At 35.9% G+C, this 19245-nt stretch overlaps 1 protein-coding gene and 1 long non-coding RNA gene across 5 annotated transcripts; one reads left to right on the forward strand and one right to left on the reverse strand.

The window, feature by feature from the left end:
• Positions 1 to 9262: 9262 nt before the first annotated feature.
• On the forward strand, positions 9263 to 11475 carry LOC130732502 (uncharacterized). Of its 4 annotated transcripts, none has more exons than XR_009017050.1 (6): positions 9263 to 9517; positions 10017 to 10241; positions 10320 to 10399; positions 10475 to 10530; positions 10834 to 11040; positions 11148 to 11475. It is a non-coding gene; the product is annotated as an uncharacterized LOC130732502 (long non-coding RNA). The 4 variants fall into 4 exon arrangements; XR_009017051.1 differs by having other exon boundaries at positions 10017 to 10126; XR_009017049.1 differs by having other exon boundaries at positions 10017 to 10399.
• Positions 11476 to 17520: 6045 nt separating this feature from the next.
• Positions 17521 to 18938, reverse strand: LOC130732503 (germin-like protein subfamily 1 member 13). Its single transcript, XM_057584537.1, has 2 exons — positions 18787 to 18938; positions 17521 to 18177 (listed from the first exon to the last, which is right to left on the reverse strand). Exons 1-2 carry the CDS (start codon positions 18902 to 18904, stop codon positions 17624 to 17626), a joined length of 672 nt encoding a protein of 223 aa, XP_057440520.1. The 5' UTR covers positions 18905 to 18938; the 3' UTR covers positions 17521 to 17623.
• Between the last annotated feature and the right edge of the window lie 307 nt (positions 18939 to 19245).

The following is a 19245-nucleotide window of genomic DNA, read 5'->3' on the forward strand; positions in this document are numbered from 1 at the left end:
GTAAAGGCAGCTATAGTCCACATCTTTGGAGGGATCTCAGACATGTCTCTCCATGCTTCCTCATTCAACCTTTTCATGTTCTCCATTGCTTTCTCCCATTCTGGCATTGTACTTGCTCTAGCTGCAGCCCATAATGCCCCTTTCATCTCCTCACCTGGGAATTTCTTCCTCCAATTACCATACAAGTGCTTGACACACAGCCTGTGGTCAACATTAGGATTCAGCTCATGTAAAGTAGGGACCAAACCCTACATGTAAGAGGAAAAGATATTAGTTGTGAGATTATATACTTGACTAATTAAAGTGAAAATAAGCTAATTAAAGTGAAAATAATTCAGAAGTGAAAATAAGCTAATTTAGTACCTTTTGTTTATCTGAAATAAAGCACCATGGCTTCCTCTGAATCCCATTCAGATCCTCCATCAATAGATCCACAAACCAAGACCATGAATCTTTTGTTTCTGCTTCCACAACTGCAAATGCAATAGGCATCATCTGGTTATTACCATCTTTCCCCACGGCTGTCAACAATTGCCCACCATAGACTCCCTTCAGAAAACAACCATCTAATCCTATTAAAGGCCTACATGTTGTAGCAAAAGCACTTTTACATGCTGCAAAACACACGTAGATCCTTTCAAAGACTGGTCCATCAATTCCAACAGAGCTTTTGATGATCACAGTACTCCCAGGATTGCTTCTGAGGAGTTCTTCAGCATAACTCCTCAAATGAGTGTACTGCTCATAAATAGCTCCTTGGATCATCTCAAGTGCCTTAATCTTAGCTCTGTAGACCTGAAATCTGCTCATAAAAATCCCACAACGGTTTCTGGCCTCTTCAACAAGTGCACTGATCTTCATTGAAGGTGTATGTCTCAAAAGAGGCACAAACTTTCGAGCAATGCATTTTTGTCTTGGCTTGTCTATTTTTTGAAGTCCTGTGGCATGTATGTTGATCAGTGAAGCTAACAATCTGGAAGAAAGTGTTCTGCTTATACTTAGAGGCTCTTATGTAAAAAGGACAGCCCGGCATGCACTTCACTACAAGCCTTTTCTTGTCATTCTTCCACAAATACACATTCTTCTTGCTTTGTAGAGCATACTTGATGACCCAAGGTTTACTCTATGTTTGTCGAGTCCTTTTTGTTTCTTTCTTTTCCTTTTTGAGTCCTTTATTGAGTTTTAAGTCAAGTTGAGTCCCTTTTTATTTCATAATTGCATCTGCATTAGTTTAGGTGTTTTTAATCAATTTATTTAGTCTTTTTATTAGTTTAGTTAGAGAGTAATTCCTATGGTCAGTTTTGAGCTGAAGTCCTTTGAATTCATGAGTGTTGATTGCAAATTGGGGGTTTTATTTGCTGGATTGAATGAAAGGATGGTGAATTATCATGATTAATGACATGTTCCAATGAGTTACATTGTTGTTTTGATGGTTTCTTGAGATTCTTTTCAGGTTTGATAGGTTTTTGATGGCTAATGATGATGATTGAAAGCTAAGTTAAGAGCCATGATGATAGGAGAAGTGGGAGTTACAAAATTGAAGAAAAATCAGATGAGCCACGCATGTGCGCCATGTATCCCACGCACATGCGTGGAGCTACTGTTGAAGAAACCTGATGCCCACGCATGTGCGCCGCCTGATCCACGCACATGCGTGGTGGCAAAATCTGATGCTGCGATTTTTGCGTTTTGAGCGTTTTTGCTCACGTATGTGCGTGGAGAAGGCCACGCACATGCGTGGATGACCGCTGGAAACTCTATAAATAGGGCTTTTGTTATTTCTTTTAGGTATCTTGTAACTTTTTGAACAAAACTTAGAGGTTTAGGTTCTTGGAGCTTGTGGGAGGCTTCTTGGCCCTCTTCTTTCAGGTTTTTATTCCTTTAGTTTGCATTATGAATTCCCTAGCCATGCTTGGCTAGTTTCTCTTTGTACTTTGGGTGAAGTGAACCTTAGCTCTGATTATGGTTTAAACTTCTTATTTTCTTATATGAATAAAGTTTCTTTTCCATGTATCTTTTCTCTGAATCAATATTCTCTTGAGTGCACACAAGTGTTTTGCTTTCTTCTTGCACAACGGAAGTTGGTGAGGATTAAGGGACTTGGGATTAGATTGATTTGTTTGCTATCACTTAGGAATAAGGGTAGAAACTTATTGTGTTGGCCTGAACTTATAAACTTCATTCTTCAATTGAATTGACTAGGCACTAAGGAATTAGGTTTGGCAAATTAAATTGAATGTTTTACTTGATTAAGGAATTAACAAGTAGAGGTAGAGGCTATAACATCATGGATAAGGATTCTAAACTTCATATAAGAACTTGATTTGAGAACCATAATTGGACTAAGTGGAGCTTTGTCCAGGGTACTTCTTTATCTGAATTATAATTCTTGCTCTTCATCACAAGTGTGTTAAACACAACAAACCCTCAAACTTATATTGCTTTCTTTTTCACATTCTGAACACAAAACTCTTAGAAGCAATTGATGAACAACTATCCCTGTGGTTCGACAATCTTTTGTATTACTTCGATCAATCCGTACACTTGCGGAAACGCTATCAATACTCCTTCACGGCTATCCTAAACAGCTCAGCTGATGTGAAAATGAGCCCAAGTTCAAATTTAACCTCAATCTCTTCTTCTCCTAACTTGAACTTTGGAAACTTCCTCTGATCCTCTTCATCATCACTTCCTGGTGGTGTCTCCAACTCCTCAGAATCTCCATCTTCATCTTCAAAGTCATCAAATCCACTAGTATTGGGATTGTTTGATGCAGCAAAGGCAGGTACAAGATCCAATGTAGGATTATTGGTTGTTACAGGTGGCAAAACAGAAGCCCAGTCCCATCTTTCATCATAGTCAGGGTCATCTAGACTTACATCATCAGAATCCACGTCTTCATCTGTTGCAGGCTCATATTCATCATCTTCTTCTTCATCAGAATATGGAAATGGTTCTTCTTCCTCAACAATAGCCTCTTGAACAACCTCGGACTGCTGGATGACTACACTCTCAACACCCACACTCTTCTTTGGTGGGAAAGACTCCTCAACAACCACAGTCTCTACAGTTACAGAATGAAGACCAGATTGATCAACAGATTGTTCAACAGGATGCTCAACAGTTTGCTCAACAGGTTGCTCAACAGATTGCTCATAATGGTTTAACACACTTAGAACCTCTGGTTGACTGAAGAAGCCATCACTAAGAACTTTAACTGAAATCCCCCCCCTTTTCAATCCCTTCTTGCACATGAATCTGATTATCTACCCAATGCTCTACAAAGAACTCCACTTCATCATGCCCTTTAACATCTTTCAGAAATTCAATCACATCAGCATCCTCATTAAATGGTCTGCGGCCATTGAACAAACCAAGTGCAGGGTATCTATACCACAAGCATTTGAATGATGCATAACCCAGTGACTTCACCAATTTGCCAATTTCTATCGAATTTATCTCATCCACATCCCACCCCTCAAAACTTTGACACACACCATGAGCATAATCAAATCTGGGTTCATCCACAAAATACCCTTTGTGCCATAAATGAATTGTAATTATATTAGAACCAGTAGGCCTACAAACCAACAACAAAAGTGTTACAGCAACCCCATTAACTAAGAAATCAATACCCAAGCTAACCTAAGCAGTAACCGAGCTTCAAGAGAGAAAAGACAAGACAAATTTAGAGATTCGTACCTAAAGCGGTAATTTTCCGGCAATTTCTCCCCTCCCAGTAACCAATACGTTTCAAAAGGTTCCTTCTCGCATGTGCTTGGTTCAGGTTCAGGGACCACATGCTCCTTTCCAGGTCGTTGTCCCTGTGCTCCTCGTGTTCGTGTTTTGTTCCCACGCGCGGGTCCATCAGCCATTGAAGAATCTTCAGCTCTAGCCGTTCAATCGAACAGCTTCTCACAATCAGTTGAAGGAGATTGAAGGTGAAGGATTATCAGGGGCTTGAATCGCACGAAGAAGATAGGGAAAATGATAGGTTTCTAAGATTGGATGGGTTATATTCGGATCCATACATTGGGAACTAGGGTTAAAGATTTTTTAATTTGTTTTAATTTTAATTCTTTTATTTTATTTTCCTAATTTAATTTACGGGTGGTGCGGGTAGCAATTCCATGTCATTTTAATTGTCCACGTAAGCTAACGGCGTTAATGATTAGACGGAGAACTAACAGATGGACTTGATTGTCACGTCCAGAACTTAGGTGGATCAAAATTGCACGTTTTAAACAAAGAGGACCAAAATTGCACAAGCGTTATACATCAGGGATGAAAACTGCAATTAAGCCTATTTTTTACCAACTATCCAATTGGCTCCACTTTTGACCAGATTTTAAATTTAAAGTCTTAGAATTTTTTTTTTGTCTCTAGTACTCTTTAAGTAATTTTTTAAAAGTCTTTAAGTATTTATTTGAGACTTCATTTGTATCTTTTAACTTATCATTAATCTTGATAATAACTTTTATACTATTAATTATACAAGCTAAAAAAAATCAACAATGTTGCTATTAAAAAAATTAGTTCATGTATTAACATAATATTTTAGCTCCCTCAAATGTCCCGATCAAGTTCCGCCAAGCATAATACAAAGATATTAGGGTGGAGCGGTGGAGGCTGCGACTAATGAAGGTAGAAGAAAGGCCAAGTGAAGAAGAGGAGGAGAGAAAGCTTGGGTTTTGTGGGTGCCTCTGCTAGAGGAAGAAGGATCCATATCTTTTTAGCTGATAGTGATGACTTTGAAAAACACCGTGTGGCTCTCCCTTATTTTTCATCTAATTTTATTTTTAAAATGATTTATGGTCATGGTCGTGCATATCTCATGCCATATAGCATTACTCTATTAATATTATTCCTTTTCACTCTCTTTCAATTTTTTTTTTGAAATGCTCCCTTTTATTTAACTAGCTTTCAGGTGCTTATCAAAAAAACCAAACAACTAGCTTTCAGGTATTTTTTTTTCTTTCTATCACACCAGGTTACAATGCCATTTTTTTTTCTTTTCATAGAAAAGTGAGAGTTTAAAATAAAAAATTTAAAACATATAAAATATATATATATATATATATATACCATTAAAAAAAAGACAACAATATACATTTGAGATGCAAAAAAATTCAGAAAACTAGTCATTAAAAGTAAAAGAATAAATTATTTTTTCCAAGAGAAAGATTCATACGAATAATGAAAATTATTATTTAAAGGAAAAAATATATCATGAATCTAAAAATTGAAAAATGAGAAGTAAATTTTCAAAATTATTGACATAAATTATTATAAATTTGTAAGATTTTAAAATTAATTTAATCTTTACTTTTTCTATATGAATATATGTGTATTACTAATAAAAAAATTTAATTTATGTATTGAAAATTTTCGGGCCCTCATATTTATTCTCCAAATTCCGTCACAGCAGGATAGGATGCAATTGTAAATCCTTTCAAAATTCTCAATACACCAGTACCATCCAAACATGCAAAAATAAAATTAAAATGAAACAAAGCAAATACTTTCAAGAGAGCTAATAACACTTGTCCAACTCCTTTCTATGTACACCACTGCCATCCAGACATGAGGGCCCAGCTATCTCTTGGTTCGAATGGAAACTCATATCAATTCCTGTTGGGGAAAGTCACGACGAGGATCCATGGGGCAAGATTGAGGAAAAACACCAAGAAGATCTTGGACACCACATCTTAACTCAAAACCTTAAGGCATTAGATTTATGAGTCCATCTCCTTATAAACTCTCCCTCTTACCTTGACTTCTCCGATGTGGGACTTGACTCAAACACTTGATTCCAACAATAAACCTAATGCCTAATGCCTTAAGGTTTTGGGTTTATGTGGGAATCAAGTGTTAGAGTCAAGTCTCACATCGGAGAAGTCAAGGTGGGAGGGAGACTTTATAAGGAGATGAACCCATAAACCTAATGCTTTAAGATTTTGGGTTAAGATGTGGTGTCCAAGATCTCCTTATGTTTCCCCTAGACCTTACCACATGGGTCCTCGCCGTGACTCTCCCCAACAAGTGGTATCAAAGCCGATGGTACAAACACACTGATATTTCAACAGGACAAAACAAATAACACTGGTTCTGAAAGAAATTCACAAACTGGGTAATAAGATTGTACAAACTTGTTGTATCATAAGAATGTTAGCCTTGAAGAAAACAACAACGGGTACAACGTCACCTAAGACACTCACACCAGCCGCCTCCAATAAATAAATAAATAAATAAATAAATAAATATATATATATATATATATATATATATATATATAAATAAAAGATTTAAAACCTGTGGTGGGTTGCACGGGTTATTATATTTTAAATAAATAAATATGAAAATAATTTTTAATCATATATTATAATAAAATAAAAATTAATTTTGTTAAATAAAAATCAATTCTATCTTAGTTTAAATTTACAAATAAAATTTTGCGATATTAAAATTTTAATATATAATATTTTATTATTAATTAATTTAAATTCTTCATATTATACTAATTTAGATTTATTTTTATTTTCTAAAATTTTCCTTAAATTATGATTCATAGTAATATTCTAACTATTTTTAGTTAATATTTATTGAATTATTTCTTAGGTACTGGAGGTTGGTGAAGGTGTAGAATAAGTCTTAATTTTTTTTATAAAAGCAAATAGAACCCCCTTTGTTATATTCGTTTTTTTAGATATATGTATAATAAGTCTTATATTAGTATATAAATAATAATGAACCTGACAATAAATAAGTAACTAATATTTTGATAATGCAAATCTCAACTCTTATTTTTAATATATATGAATATGAAAATTTATACAAATAGTTATAAATATAAAAATATAAGAAGATGGAATTTTTTTCTAATTACCTATATATTTCATTTTTTAATTTTATTTACAATGGAAATTTTATTGCTTTGTATTGAGAAAGCTAACCTGGCCAAGTATCAGAGTCTTCAATGATGGAGGATGAACCCTAATGAATCTTTAAACTTGCCAAAATCCAAATTAAGTTCCAAAACCTTGTTAGACCGCAAAACATGGCTGGGCCATGGGTGATCAAACTCAACCGTTACTTCTAGCAATTGAACACCATGCGCGATTGCTGTGCCAACCCATTGCGTCACGTCTTCCACAGAGGCATACCAGCTTAAAAGCCTGAATCTGTGGATAACATTTGCATTCGTCATTTTAAAGGTATCATGTACGAATTCGCGGAACATCGGACCTTTTTTTTCACCGTAACGCTTAATAAAGCTGTGCTCGTCAATAGTCAGTGAGAAGATCTAGAACGGACCTCCAATTCTTCGAGAGGACGCGGGTGGTAATCGCTTCTTCTGTAGGAAGAAAGGAAAGGATGTGCGCCAACATGTCGTTGGGCAGAGCACGGATGAAATCCATCTCAGTCTTTAGCTTCACTTCGATTTCAACCGTTTGGAAGGGGAAATGTGAAAGAGTAGTTTGGGAGAAGGTTTTTCAATTTTGATTTTGTAAATGCTCGAACACACAATCAGAATGAAATCACCCTCGTGTGTTTTAACTTTTATAAATGCCAAAAAAAAAAAATCCTTGGAGGTTAAGTTAGTAAAAATATTAATTATTTTTTTATTTTTAAATTAGAAAATGGAAAAATGAATAGACAATAACCAATGTCGACATGGTCCACCTCATCCATTGTATCACACATGAAATTTGGTTGACATATTAAGAGTTTTTTTTTTGTTATTTTGTACTACACATGTGGATATTAAATTTTAATAAAAAATATATTTAAATGTCACATAAGCTTCTGGTAAGTGACTCATTATTTTTGTAACATATCTTAAGGACCAAAACTAAAAGACCTCTATTTTAGATGACTAGAATTCCAGCAGTTTATTGGTGTTGGTTCAGGCTCAATGAAGAAAGGCCTCGCAGTAATTTGGGTGGTAGTTATTTGGCAGATCTGGATTTCTAGGAATGGGTTGATTTTTCGTCAGGAGCATTCGACGCCAGAACAGGTTTTTGATCAAGCTAGAAACAAAGCTTGGCTTTGGTTAAAAGCTAAGCATAGAAGGTTCCATCATACAATTTATGATTGGTTGGGTGAGCCAATTGCATGTTGTGCAGTCCTATAATTTCATGATTTTTTACTATCATTGGAATGTTGCTGTGAGTTGCTTACGGTTGGGTCATGTGCAATTTGTGTGAAAAGCATTGCTGGTCTTATTGTTTTTGATTATTCCATGTTGGTGGGACCTGCATAATTCTCATTGTTGCTACGAGGAAGGATGTTGGATTGCTTCTCATTTATTTGTGAAGGCATTTCATGGGATGTTGGCTGTGCTGTGCATACTTAAAAGGGATCATGGCATGTTGCTGGGCCTTGACTATTGCAATTCTGATGGGATTGGTGCGTGCAGTTGAATTGCACTAAGTTTAGATTTTGTGCTTCTTGTGTATTATACTCCTTGGAGATTACCTCTTGGTTATAGATTTCTAGTACTCTTTTTCCTTCACTAGGTTTTTCCAAGGAGGTTTTTCCTGGTAAGGTTTTAATGAGGCCTGATCTCTATAACCTTTCTTCTAGGAGGGGGTGGGTGGTTGGTTCATCTCTCAGTGGGGATCATTACTTTACTTTGTTGATGTAATTTGCTACATTGTACTATTCTTTCCCTTCTTTCTTCTTGTATTGGGTTGAAGTACCCCTTGTACTTCTCTTCAATATATTTCACTTGCTTATCAAAAAAAAATATTTAAGCCTAATAATAATAAATTATAGTAGAGTCCAACACCAAAGTTATTAAAATAAATTAAGCAATACGAAATGATTATATACTTGCTGGGATACAATCTAGAATTTGATATATGGTTTCAATCTTTGGCACCATCATACCAGTGTAAATGTGTAATTTGATGTTTTTTTTTCTTCTTCACCATGTTGGAATTTAATGGGACGAATTAATAATGTAAAGGTAAAATCAACTGCATATGGAACAAAGTCAATTGACTCTGTGTGACTATGTCTAATCTACATATACAGTACTTTTTCCATATTGGAACACAAAGCATCATCAAAATTTGGGTGCATATGATAAAATATATTCATCTATATTGGAATTTTCTTTTCCTTTACAAGACAAAGTTATAGGAGAAAGTGAGAAACTAAGATAGGAGAAAGTAACAAAATGGCAACGCTATGGACCCACCAAAACAAATAAAAGTCGACCCCCCACAGCTATTACACAAAGCAGTTACTGATTAGACTTGAGTACTTGCATAAAAATGGAATCATCCACTTGCTTGTTTTCTAGTGGTGTTCATAGAGTCATATTATAATATGTATGATTGATCTAAGCTTGACCGATCCATCACGCGATCTGACTCTGATATCATCTTTGTGGGTTGCAGGGTCGAAGGAAGTACGATGTTGCTGCCTCTGCTTGCTCGAGTTCCAATTGACAGAGTATTGGCCTCCACCGTCCCGCATTCATTTGGTCATCCCATTATAATATTAATTTGTAATCCCCCTCCTTTTACATCAACTGGCATTTTCTACTATCAATATTGACATTGGTTGTGCAATTCTGTGCTGTTTGATTCGTGTTGATATCGCTAGTTGTAAGAAATATTAGATTAAGTTGAGATATCATGAGGCTTGATATAGAATGAAAGGGTTAAAAGGGAATAGAATGGGATGGGGAAGTTGTAAACTTTTACTATTACCTTCCATACAGTGGAGATAAAGTTAGATTTGCTACTGGAGTCAGTGTGTGAGTTTACATTTGGTTTCAAGTTCAACTGTTTTTATCTTAACCCCCCAGTTGATAATACCATTTTTTATCACGTGATTTCTGAATGTATAAGAAATCAATTTACTTATTTCACACACTATCTCTGTTTCTAAGATTCTCTAGCAATGTCTTTGTAGTTTGTACAAAATTAAATGTCATTGTGTCTTATCTCTCGTGCGTCAAATATTTCTTTATACACAAATATAACTTCTTTTTCATATTGCAGCAGGTTTTGATTTCACTACTATGGCACAGAGCACTTACTTCAACTTGGACTTTCACCACTTCCTTGAAGCAACACCGACACTTTCAGCACCAAAACACAACCTCCTTGCAGTTATGGATAAAGGAAATTCAATTAAATAAACTTCAAATGATGAACCTTGCACTGGAGCCAAGGAAGAAAATAATACAACTACTTCTAAAAATGATAATTAGTGGTGTAGTTTTTGTATGGACATTGGACATAACACATTGTTTCCTGGCTGGTATTACTTTCGTCTCATAAGTCCTTTATTTATCTTTCAAGGTTTCTGCTTACAAAGAAAAGAAGATGATGCTCCTTGCAGCGAAGTCAAAGAAGAAATTCATTTAACTACTTCTCATGTGGTAACTAGTGCCATAAATTCTGTTTCCTAGTTGTTATAATTATCTTCTTCTCATAAATCAATTATCTACTTTCAGGATTTTGTTGATAAGGGTAGAAGTGACTGTTGATGCTCGTTTCATAGTAACAATAGGTACTGACATAATGCAGAGTTGATGCTTATTTTATATTTCAACATGTATAGACAGACACTAGTTGGTTCCCTCCCAATGTCCATTGCAGGATTTTTTCCTGCTGATTCTCATTTCTCGATTGGAGGGAATTTAAAAATTAAGAAGAAAACCTTATTTTTCTTGGCTGTCTTTTGTTAATAGGAAGTTTCTTATATTATTTATTGTTATCCCTTATCTTGTATTCAGAAGCATTGCAGAATTTTTAAACAGCTTTCCTCAATCAGAAAATTATAGTGGCGAATCTAATTAGAAAATGGGTGCAGGACATTCATCTGGGGTCTAAGGTTCTGCGAAAGAGCTGGAAGGGAGTATGGAGGTCTAGATTTTTTCACAGTCTTCATTATTCACTCATGTAGTCCAATCTCACTAGAATTGTGTCTCTCCCTCAAATTGGAGACGATTGTGCATGGACTTGTAGTTCTGCTTATGTCATAAGATGAATATCAGATGAGCTATATTGCATTTACGAGGTTAGTGGCTGATTCTTCTCGCATTCACCTTTTCTCTCCCCCTATCTTGATTTCGTCCTCCTTTTTTTAATTTTGTTGACTCAAAATTTCCTTTGATTCCTTCGTAGAAAAGCCAAACTCTCCGGGTCTAACCATGTCTTCAAGTGGGAGAAGTAAGGCACAGTGACTTCGTCGATGCAGTGTGGAGACCCAAGGTAGTGTCTTGGTAGAGGGTTGCATCTTCAATGGACTTCTATTAGTTGGGTCAAAAATAGCTAGTTTCATTATATTGCTCTTTTATGAATATTAGTTTAATAGTTCTAGTATTTTATTATACATTATGATCTAGAATATTCTATTTCCTAGGATGGTGCCACATGTAAGGTCACCTTTCATTCCTTAAGAGGATAGATAGTATAAGTTGTATTGCTTCCATGGTGAAATGTTAACAAGAAAATTGACAAACTTTTTTTTTATCTTCTTTTCTTAATTTTCTTTTGGTTTTCTTCATTTGATTTTACTTGGTAGAGTTTCTCTCTACCAATTTGGTGCTTTCATGGTTGATCTCTTGCTTCCCACACGGTTACATCCAGTGATGTTTTCTCCAGATTTTCATCTTGCACCGTTTCACTCGGAGGTGCTTCATAATGGTGGATTTTCTGAGCAACATTCTGCTGATTCTGGGTTCACATATCCAGTTGCCTACCAGCACAACAAGCAACCTTCAATTCCACCACAACCCCCACCATATCCTCATTACCAAACCTCTTCCTACACCCAATCTGCCACACACTATTCCTACAACCCCAATCCATTTTCCCTCTCCCACGTATCACAAAACAGTACCCACTACCAACCATACCACTACACCCATCCAAACCCAAACTCTGAATATGCTTCACCTTTCCCACCCTATTACTCACACTACCCCCAACCGGTTACAGACCCTTACCCCCAGATTAACCAGTACAACCCACAACCTACTCCATATTATTACCCACACCATAACCCACATATTTCACGAGTTCAGACGCACAAGACCAAGGATAGCTCAAAACTTCCCTCATTCGATGGAGCAAACCCAAGTTCTTGGCTATTGGAGGTTGGATTATACTTTCTTCAGAATCCCTACCCATGGGAAACCCGTTTCCAACTGCTTGCTCAGTGCATGCAAGGACAAGCTTTAACATGGTTTCAGGTAATGCAAGATCAGATTGATTCATGGGAGAAATTCCGGGATGACTTCAAGTGGCAATTTATAACAAATAGTGTTGTCTACAAAACTGGAAGCAACCGATCAAAGACCTCTGCCGCACAGTCATTTACCGACCTGTTCCAATCTGCAAACGTGGTTCCAACTACAAGCTCCTCTGAGAGAATCATTGAGCCGATGGTGGTTGTACAAGAGGTTATTGTCGAAGAGGAACAAGCTACTGCAAAAGCCATGTCTCAAGATGAATATAACCAGGCTTTCACATTGGAATCTGATGCTACTTCTACTGTAGTACCTAAGGTTATATCTGAAGAAATTTCACTAGAGGTACGATCTCACTTAGCATCTATTCCATGCCCAAATGCTATTATCCCTTTACCCACACTGACAGCAGTGGCAACAACCGTACCCCAACTGTTTGCTAAAATGCATGAGAGAAACCTATTTGACAAATTGCATGAGTTGGAAGATCATGAGAAACAAGTTGGCTCTACTTATGTTCTTAACTCTCTGTTATTTAAGTCCTTGACTAAATCAGGCTTGTTCATAATCTCTTTTGCTCCTGGAATTTGTACTCACACTCCTAAGCTAGCATATGGGGGCTTGACTAAATGTGTGGATGAAGATTTCATATTAAGCCACCAAGTGTTTGAGGCATTGCTTGAGAAAGAGCTTATGCAGGAAACTGTTGGGGATTCTATTGAAAAGCATGTTACTGGTCATATTGAAAAGTTGCCAATCCAATTTTTGAATTCTAGCCTTGTTGCTTGGAAAATGCTTAAATCCCTTCCTACATTCGTACTTGCTAAACCTGATCTACTAGATATTGCTCATAAGCTATTTGATCCTGGTATTTTCCACCATGTGTTTGACAACAGCTCTGAGAGGAATTATGAAGAGCAGCAAGTTAACATTGAAAAATTTCTAATGCATTTCATCATGCCTGGGACTCCTCAACTTGATTCATTGGTCCTGGCATCTATAATTGTTGAAACTTCTCTACCGGCTTTACTTGGCTTCATTATTACTTCCTTTGATCCTGGTATTTACAATGCTGTTTTTTCTCTATCCCATGGTGACTTCTCTAAATGTATTTTTGGAGATTCAAGGTTGAGTTACCTAGGTCCTACTTTGTTGCCAACTGTTGCCAAGTATTCTACAAATAAAGAACTGAAATGTGATGCCACAAATGCTCTATCCTGGTTCAGCAACTTGCTACCACAGTTTCATACTTGTGAGGAATTCAAGACAGAATTCAAATCTCATTGTTGTGCTACCAAATCTGAGTTTGTTTTTATAGAGTCAGGGGTAAATCTAATTGAGACATCCATGGTTGAGAATCATACCAGAATCAGATCTGAACACACTGTGAGTGACACTGTTGATTGGTCATATGCTACTACACTGGTCATTGGACCTCATTCCAACACTGAGGTTTCATTAGAAGCATCACATCAATTCACAGCTGAGGTAATTTATGCAGTTAATATGGGATTCCAGGCAACAGCAGAGGTTGAGCCTCAAACCCCATTATCTGAAGACTTAACTTCTCAGAATCCTACTCAAGAGGTTTCTGATGGTAGTATCCCTAAAGTGAACTTTGAGACAGATTTTTACTCCACCAACCTTGTCTCTTGTATCTCACACCATATGTTTGAGGAAATGCATGAGCTCATTTGTGTTACTAACTATGACAATTCATTATATAGTTCTTATGCAAATATACCTAGCGGACTTGAGTTGCATGATTCACTCCCTGTGATATTTGACCCTGGCATCATTAACTTTGAACATTTATGCCTCATTGTTTTTCTCATGTCTCATTTTATCTTCTTTGAAGACTTGCAACCACAAATAGTGTCTGCTTACTCTTTGTCATTAAATGTGGCAGCACCTAAGCTATTCGATTGGTCTAGCTTTGCAGCACAAACCATGTGGCTTGGGCACCAGGGAATTAAATTCTTACCGTCACCGCTTGCTTCAGTGCTTCATAATGACATATATTGTTCTCTTCTTACTTGGATTCTCATCATTGCATGGCTACTCCTGTGTTCTCCTCATTTGGATTCATCCTTCCAACTCATCCTTGAGGACAAGGATGTTTTCAAGGGGATGGTAATGGTAGAGGGTTGCATCCTCAATGGACTTCTATTAGTTGGGCCAAAAATAGCTAGTTTCATTATATTGCTCTTTTATGAATATTAGTTTAATAGTTCTAGTATTTTATTATACCTTATGATCTAGAATATTCTATTTCCTAGGATGGTGCCACATGTAAGGTCACCTTTCATTCCTTAAGATGATAGATAGTATAAGTTGTATTGCTTCCATGGTGAAATGTTAACAAGAAAATTGACAAACTTTTATTTTATCTTCTTTTCTTAATTTTCTTTTGGTTTTCTTCATTTGATTTTACTTGGTAGAGTTTCTCTCTACCATGTCTCCACCGCAGGTATTCTTGGAGTCTCCTGGAACTAGCAAGAAAGCTTCTTTCTGGATTAGTTACATTCAATTTTGTTTCTCATTTTTCTTTTCCGCTGCTCAATTCAATTCTTTTTCTTTATTCTGGAAATTGTATGAAATCTGATTTGATTATGCTCTCCTTAGTGATCATCTTCTTAATCTGAGTTCACCTTTCTTATCTTTATATTGGAAATTAACTGAAATGTCATTTGGTGTGTGGAAAAGAAAAATATGTTAAAGAGCTTCATATCAACTGTCTAAGAATTATGCAGAGGTTGGGAACTTGATGAGAAGCAGTTTGAAAATCATGATTAAATGATCTATCAATCATTTTTCCTATGTTGGTACTTGCAATCACATGAGTCACTTTTAAAATCTACCATGTATACTATAAATTTGAATCCTCACTTTGGAGGACTAGACACTCAAATTATACACTCTCACACAGTCTCACACATAGCCACATCTTGCTTTTTTTAACAACTCATTGTCTCTAATTCCCTGTCTATCACGTGCCTTTTCTCCTGATTATCAAGTACATATGTAATGGAATGCAAGTTTCATCTTTTGTTTTGCAGTACATTCTGTATGATATTGCAGTTAAGTTTATTATAGACTATATGAAGGGAGAGTATCCCATGGTCAACTGAAGAAATAATTTTTTATTTTAAAGTAGTATCATATTTATAATCTAGGTCTTTACCTGTTCATGTTTGATATGCTTTGGCAGAAGAATAGCTGTGCTGTTTCAGGTCTGATTATGCAGTGTTTTTTCTCGCTTTGAAGTCTGTGGAAGTGGTAAAATGCTACTGGTTTTGAGGTGCTGAGGCGTGGTCCATCAATTGAAGAAGATTGCATTGTCTTGGATCAATTAAAGGTTGTTTGCTGGGTGCTGTTTTTCTGTTTTGCTATTCTATTATATTAGTTTTGCTTTTAGCTTTTTTTATACTGTCATCTTTTGTGTTTGTTACTTGCTGTGAGTTATCTATGTTGTCTATTATGACTCTTCTTTAATTCTCTATTTTGAATTTTTGTGTTAAACAGTTAAAGCTTACTTGGGAGAGCTATGTTCCCAAGACTCTTATTATATCTAATGTCATTATCTTTTCTAAAAAAATGTTTGATATCCTTTGTTTGTATTGAGCATAAAAAACTCTTGCCAGTTAAGGCTTATCCTAGAAGGCGAGCTACCTTGATAAATTTTCTTAAGAAATATTCTTGAATTAATTCCCATGATTTCAAAGTCTTTTTTAGTATATATGTGCAAAGTAAATTCTGATAGCTGATTTTCATTTTTGATTAAGCAATGCAGATTACATTACAGGTTGTGTGAAAACAACCCTCAAGCTATGCACGAAATGTTTCAATTGAGGATTGTGCTGATACTAGAGTGTGGTTTTCCCTTCTTCCGAACCAAGAAATTATAAGGAAGTTTGTTGCAGAGAGAAGGGAAATTAACTTTTGAAAAGTTGGGGAAAATGTGATTAGAACAATCAAATTGTGGAGCAACTTCACAAGCTGCAATGGATTCAATTTTTCTTCTAAAAATGGGTATTATTGATTTTTATTGATTAGGGATTAAATTTAAATAAATTAACATTTTTTTATATTTTAGAATTTTAATTAATTTCTTTTTTTAAATTAATAAGGTTTTTTTAATTTAAAAGAAAAACAAATTCCACGTCAGCTTATTAATCCTACATGACCATGCCACATGGGCCACCGGAGCTCCGGCGTTGACTCAGAGCTCCGGAGGGACCAAAACCAAACCTTTTGGCAAAGGTTGGGGACTAAAACCCACCTTTACTCCGGCGAGGGATGAAAATCAAGCATTTAGTAAAGGTTAGGGACCAAAAACTTATTTAAGCCAAATAAAAATATGTGGTCACTCTTTTTGCTCTAGTAAATACTACCATGTAAGGTGTTTGTCATGCAAGCAGATTAAGTCATATGGTCGCTGTTGGTACTGCCCTTCTTGTTTATGCCAAGTTTGCTTCGCAGATTGAGATGATGATAAAATTGTTCTATGTGATGGCTGTGATCATGCATACCATATCTATTGCATGGAACCTCCACAAAATTCTATTCTAAGAGGGAAATGGTTCTGCAGAAGCTGTGATGCAGGGATCCAAGCTATTCGTCAGGCAAGAAAGGCATATGAGACTAACAATTTGAGATCTGATGGAAATGTTTCAAAGCTAAATGATGATAAGAAATTGAACAATAAACGAGGAAAAGAATTGGATAAAGTTGGAGGAATGGACATGCTTTTAACTGCTGCCAATACTCTGAAATTTGAATAGGGTCATACAGATTAACTCACAGAGAACATAGCTAGAATTTCTTGATGGAATGTGTTAACTGCTAATACCTAATATTTCATATTTCCTGCATTTGTTTTGGATGACTGATTTTGTTAGGTTGTAAAACTATGGTAGATTTTTGGCCTAGATTTTTTTTCTGACTTTTTGGATACGTGACACGGGAAAGACAGGGATTATATATATATATTATATAGGCCAAAGAGAGAAAAGCATCACCAGCAACTTTCAGAAGTGCAGCATGCTGGATTAAGCTGGTCAGAAACTATTGTAATTGATGTGATTGATATGCAGTTCAATTAGCTTCTTTAATTGCTTGTTCCATACTCAGTATAATACTTTGGATTGTCAAAATAAAAGGAATTAGATAAATGCTAATTTCGATGATAAGTTAGTTTCTTAAGGATAAACACTTAATAATAATAATGTATTAAACCAAATAAAACTCCAAACTTTCATCCATTCCACCAAATAAATTAAACTCCAAACATAAAAGCTACAATATTTAAAATAACATCCATTTTATTTATTACAATAGCAATTGTATATAGAAGGCTATTGCATGAGGTAATCAATACAAGGTTGATACAATCTGAATGAAACGAAACTAGTTGTTATCATACCAAGACTGCTTTTGAAGATAATCAATTATGCTCTTATCCACTTGGAAAGCTTTGGTAAGAACCTCTTTAGATATAGGGGGATCAGCTTTAAACAAAGCATTTGCAATGGTGATAACTCCAGGATTTTGACTACTCAATCCAGCAATAGCAACTGCATTTCCATTTCCCACGTCCAATTGGAAATGAATGAGACCAATTGGGAACACAAACACATCACCTTTGTTGAGCACTTTGGTGAAGAGACGATTACCACCATTTGCGTTATTGGATGTGACAAATCCAACGTAGAGAGTTCCTTCAAGGACTATAAGGATCTCTGTGGCTCGAGGGTGAGTGTGTGGAGGGTTTAAACCTTTAGGTGCAAAATCTATGCGAGCCAAAGATATGCCAAGTGTGTTTAGTCCAAATAGTTGCTCAACTGTGACAGGGGTCACTTTAGAGCCAAGTGGATTAGAGGTGTTCCCAGGTTCAACATGTTTGAAGAAATCTTCAGCTTTCACAAGTGCAGGGTCTTTGCAGAATTTTCCGTTCACAAATACTGTAAATTATGCATAAACAATTTTTAATTTAATATTATAATTAGGGAAAGAACAAGAAAAAATTGGTAAAAGGACGAAAAATTAACATATTAATCACGTTTTTATTAAATTAATAATTACTAATTGGAGGAGACGGTGTGGAAATTTGTTTAAAATGACAAATACAAATTTGAATACTATTATTCGAGCTACCACTAAGGTAGTTAGTGTAGCTTGGTCTAAGGAGTGAGTCACACTTCAACTCTGATATGCGCACAAGGCTTAACGGCTTGGAGTATTGTGTGTTTGTCGAGCTATCACTCATAGTAGTCTCACATTTCAAGCCTATTATAAGCACGAGGCAATTAAGAGCTTGGAGGGTTGTGTGTCTATCGAACTACCACTCATGGTGGTCCGACATCAAGAGCTAGCTAACAAGTGGACGACTCCAATAAAGGTGAAGCCCTATCTAACCAAAGGCACAAGTAACCCTCAAATTAAGTAGTTGTGTAACCCCACTTTCATTAGCCAATTAATCACTACGTCATTTAATTATCTAATAAGTCATGTCACAAATAAAAAAACTTAACATTTGGGTTGAAGGAATTATGAGAATTTAGGAAACATACCACCATATTTTGGGTCATTGATTCCCACACAGAAATCTTGTAGAGGGCTCGGGTCATAGGCAGAGGCAAAAGAGGATGCCAAAGCCAAGATGGTAACAAGGAAGTAGACAACTTCCATTTTGGCTCTCAGTACTATTACTCTTCAATGATTTTGTGTACGTATGTAATTACTTGTGTGTGAATTGATATTTGATGCATGTGAAGCTTGCTATTTATAAGGATAAAACATTGAAGTGGTTTGCTGTTTATATTTACCGCAATTAATTTTCTAATTAACAATGAACCATTCTTTAACAACTACATGAGAGCTTGATCAAAAGAGTGGACTAAGTAGGTTAAGCAATTGTTTCTGGATTGCGTTGTCTGACTGGGCAATGGTACATGTTCTTGTAATAAGGTGAAACCCACCAAGGCGTAAATAAAAAAATTATTTTAGACTTTGTCCCAATTCTTAAGAGA

Source organism: Lotus japonicus, chromosome 1 (genome assembly GCF_012489685.1).
Source record: "Lotus japonicus ecotype B-129 chromosome 1, LjGifu_v1.2".
NCBI classification, from domain to species: Eukaryota; Viridiplantae; Streptophyta; class Magnoliopsida; order Fabales; family Fabaceae; genus Lotus; species Lotus japonicus.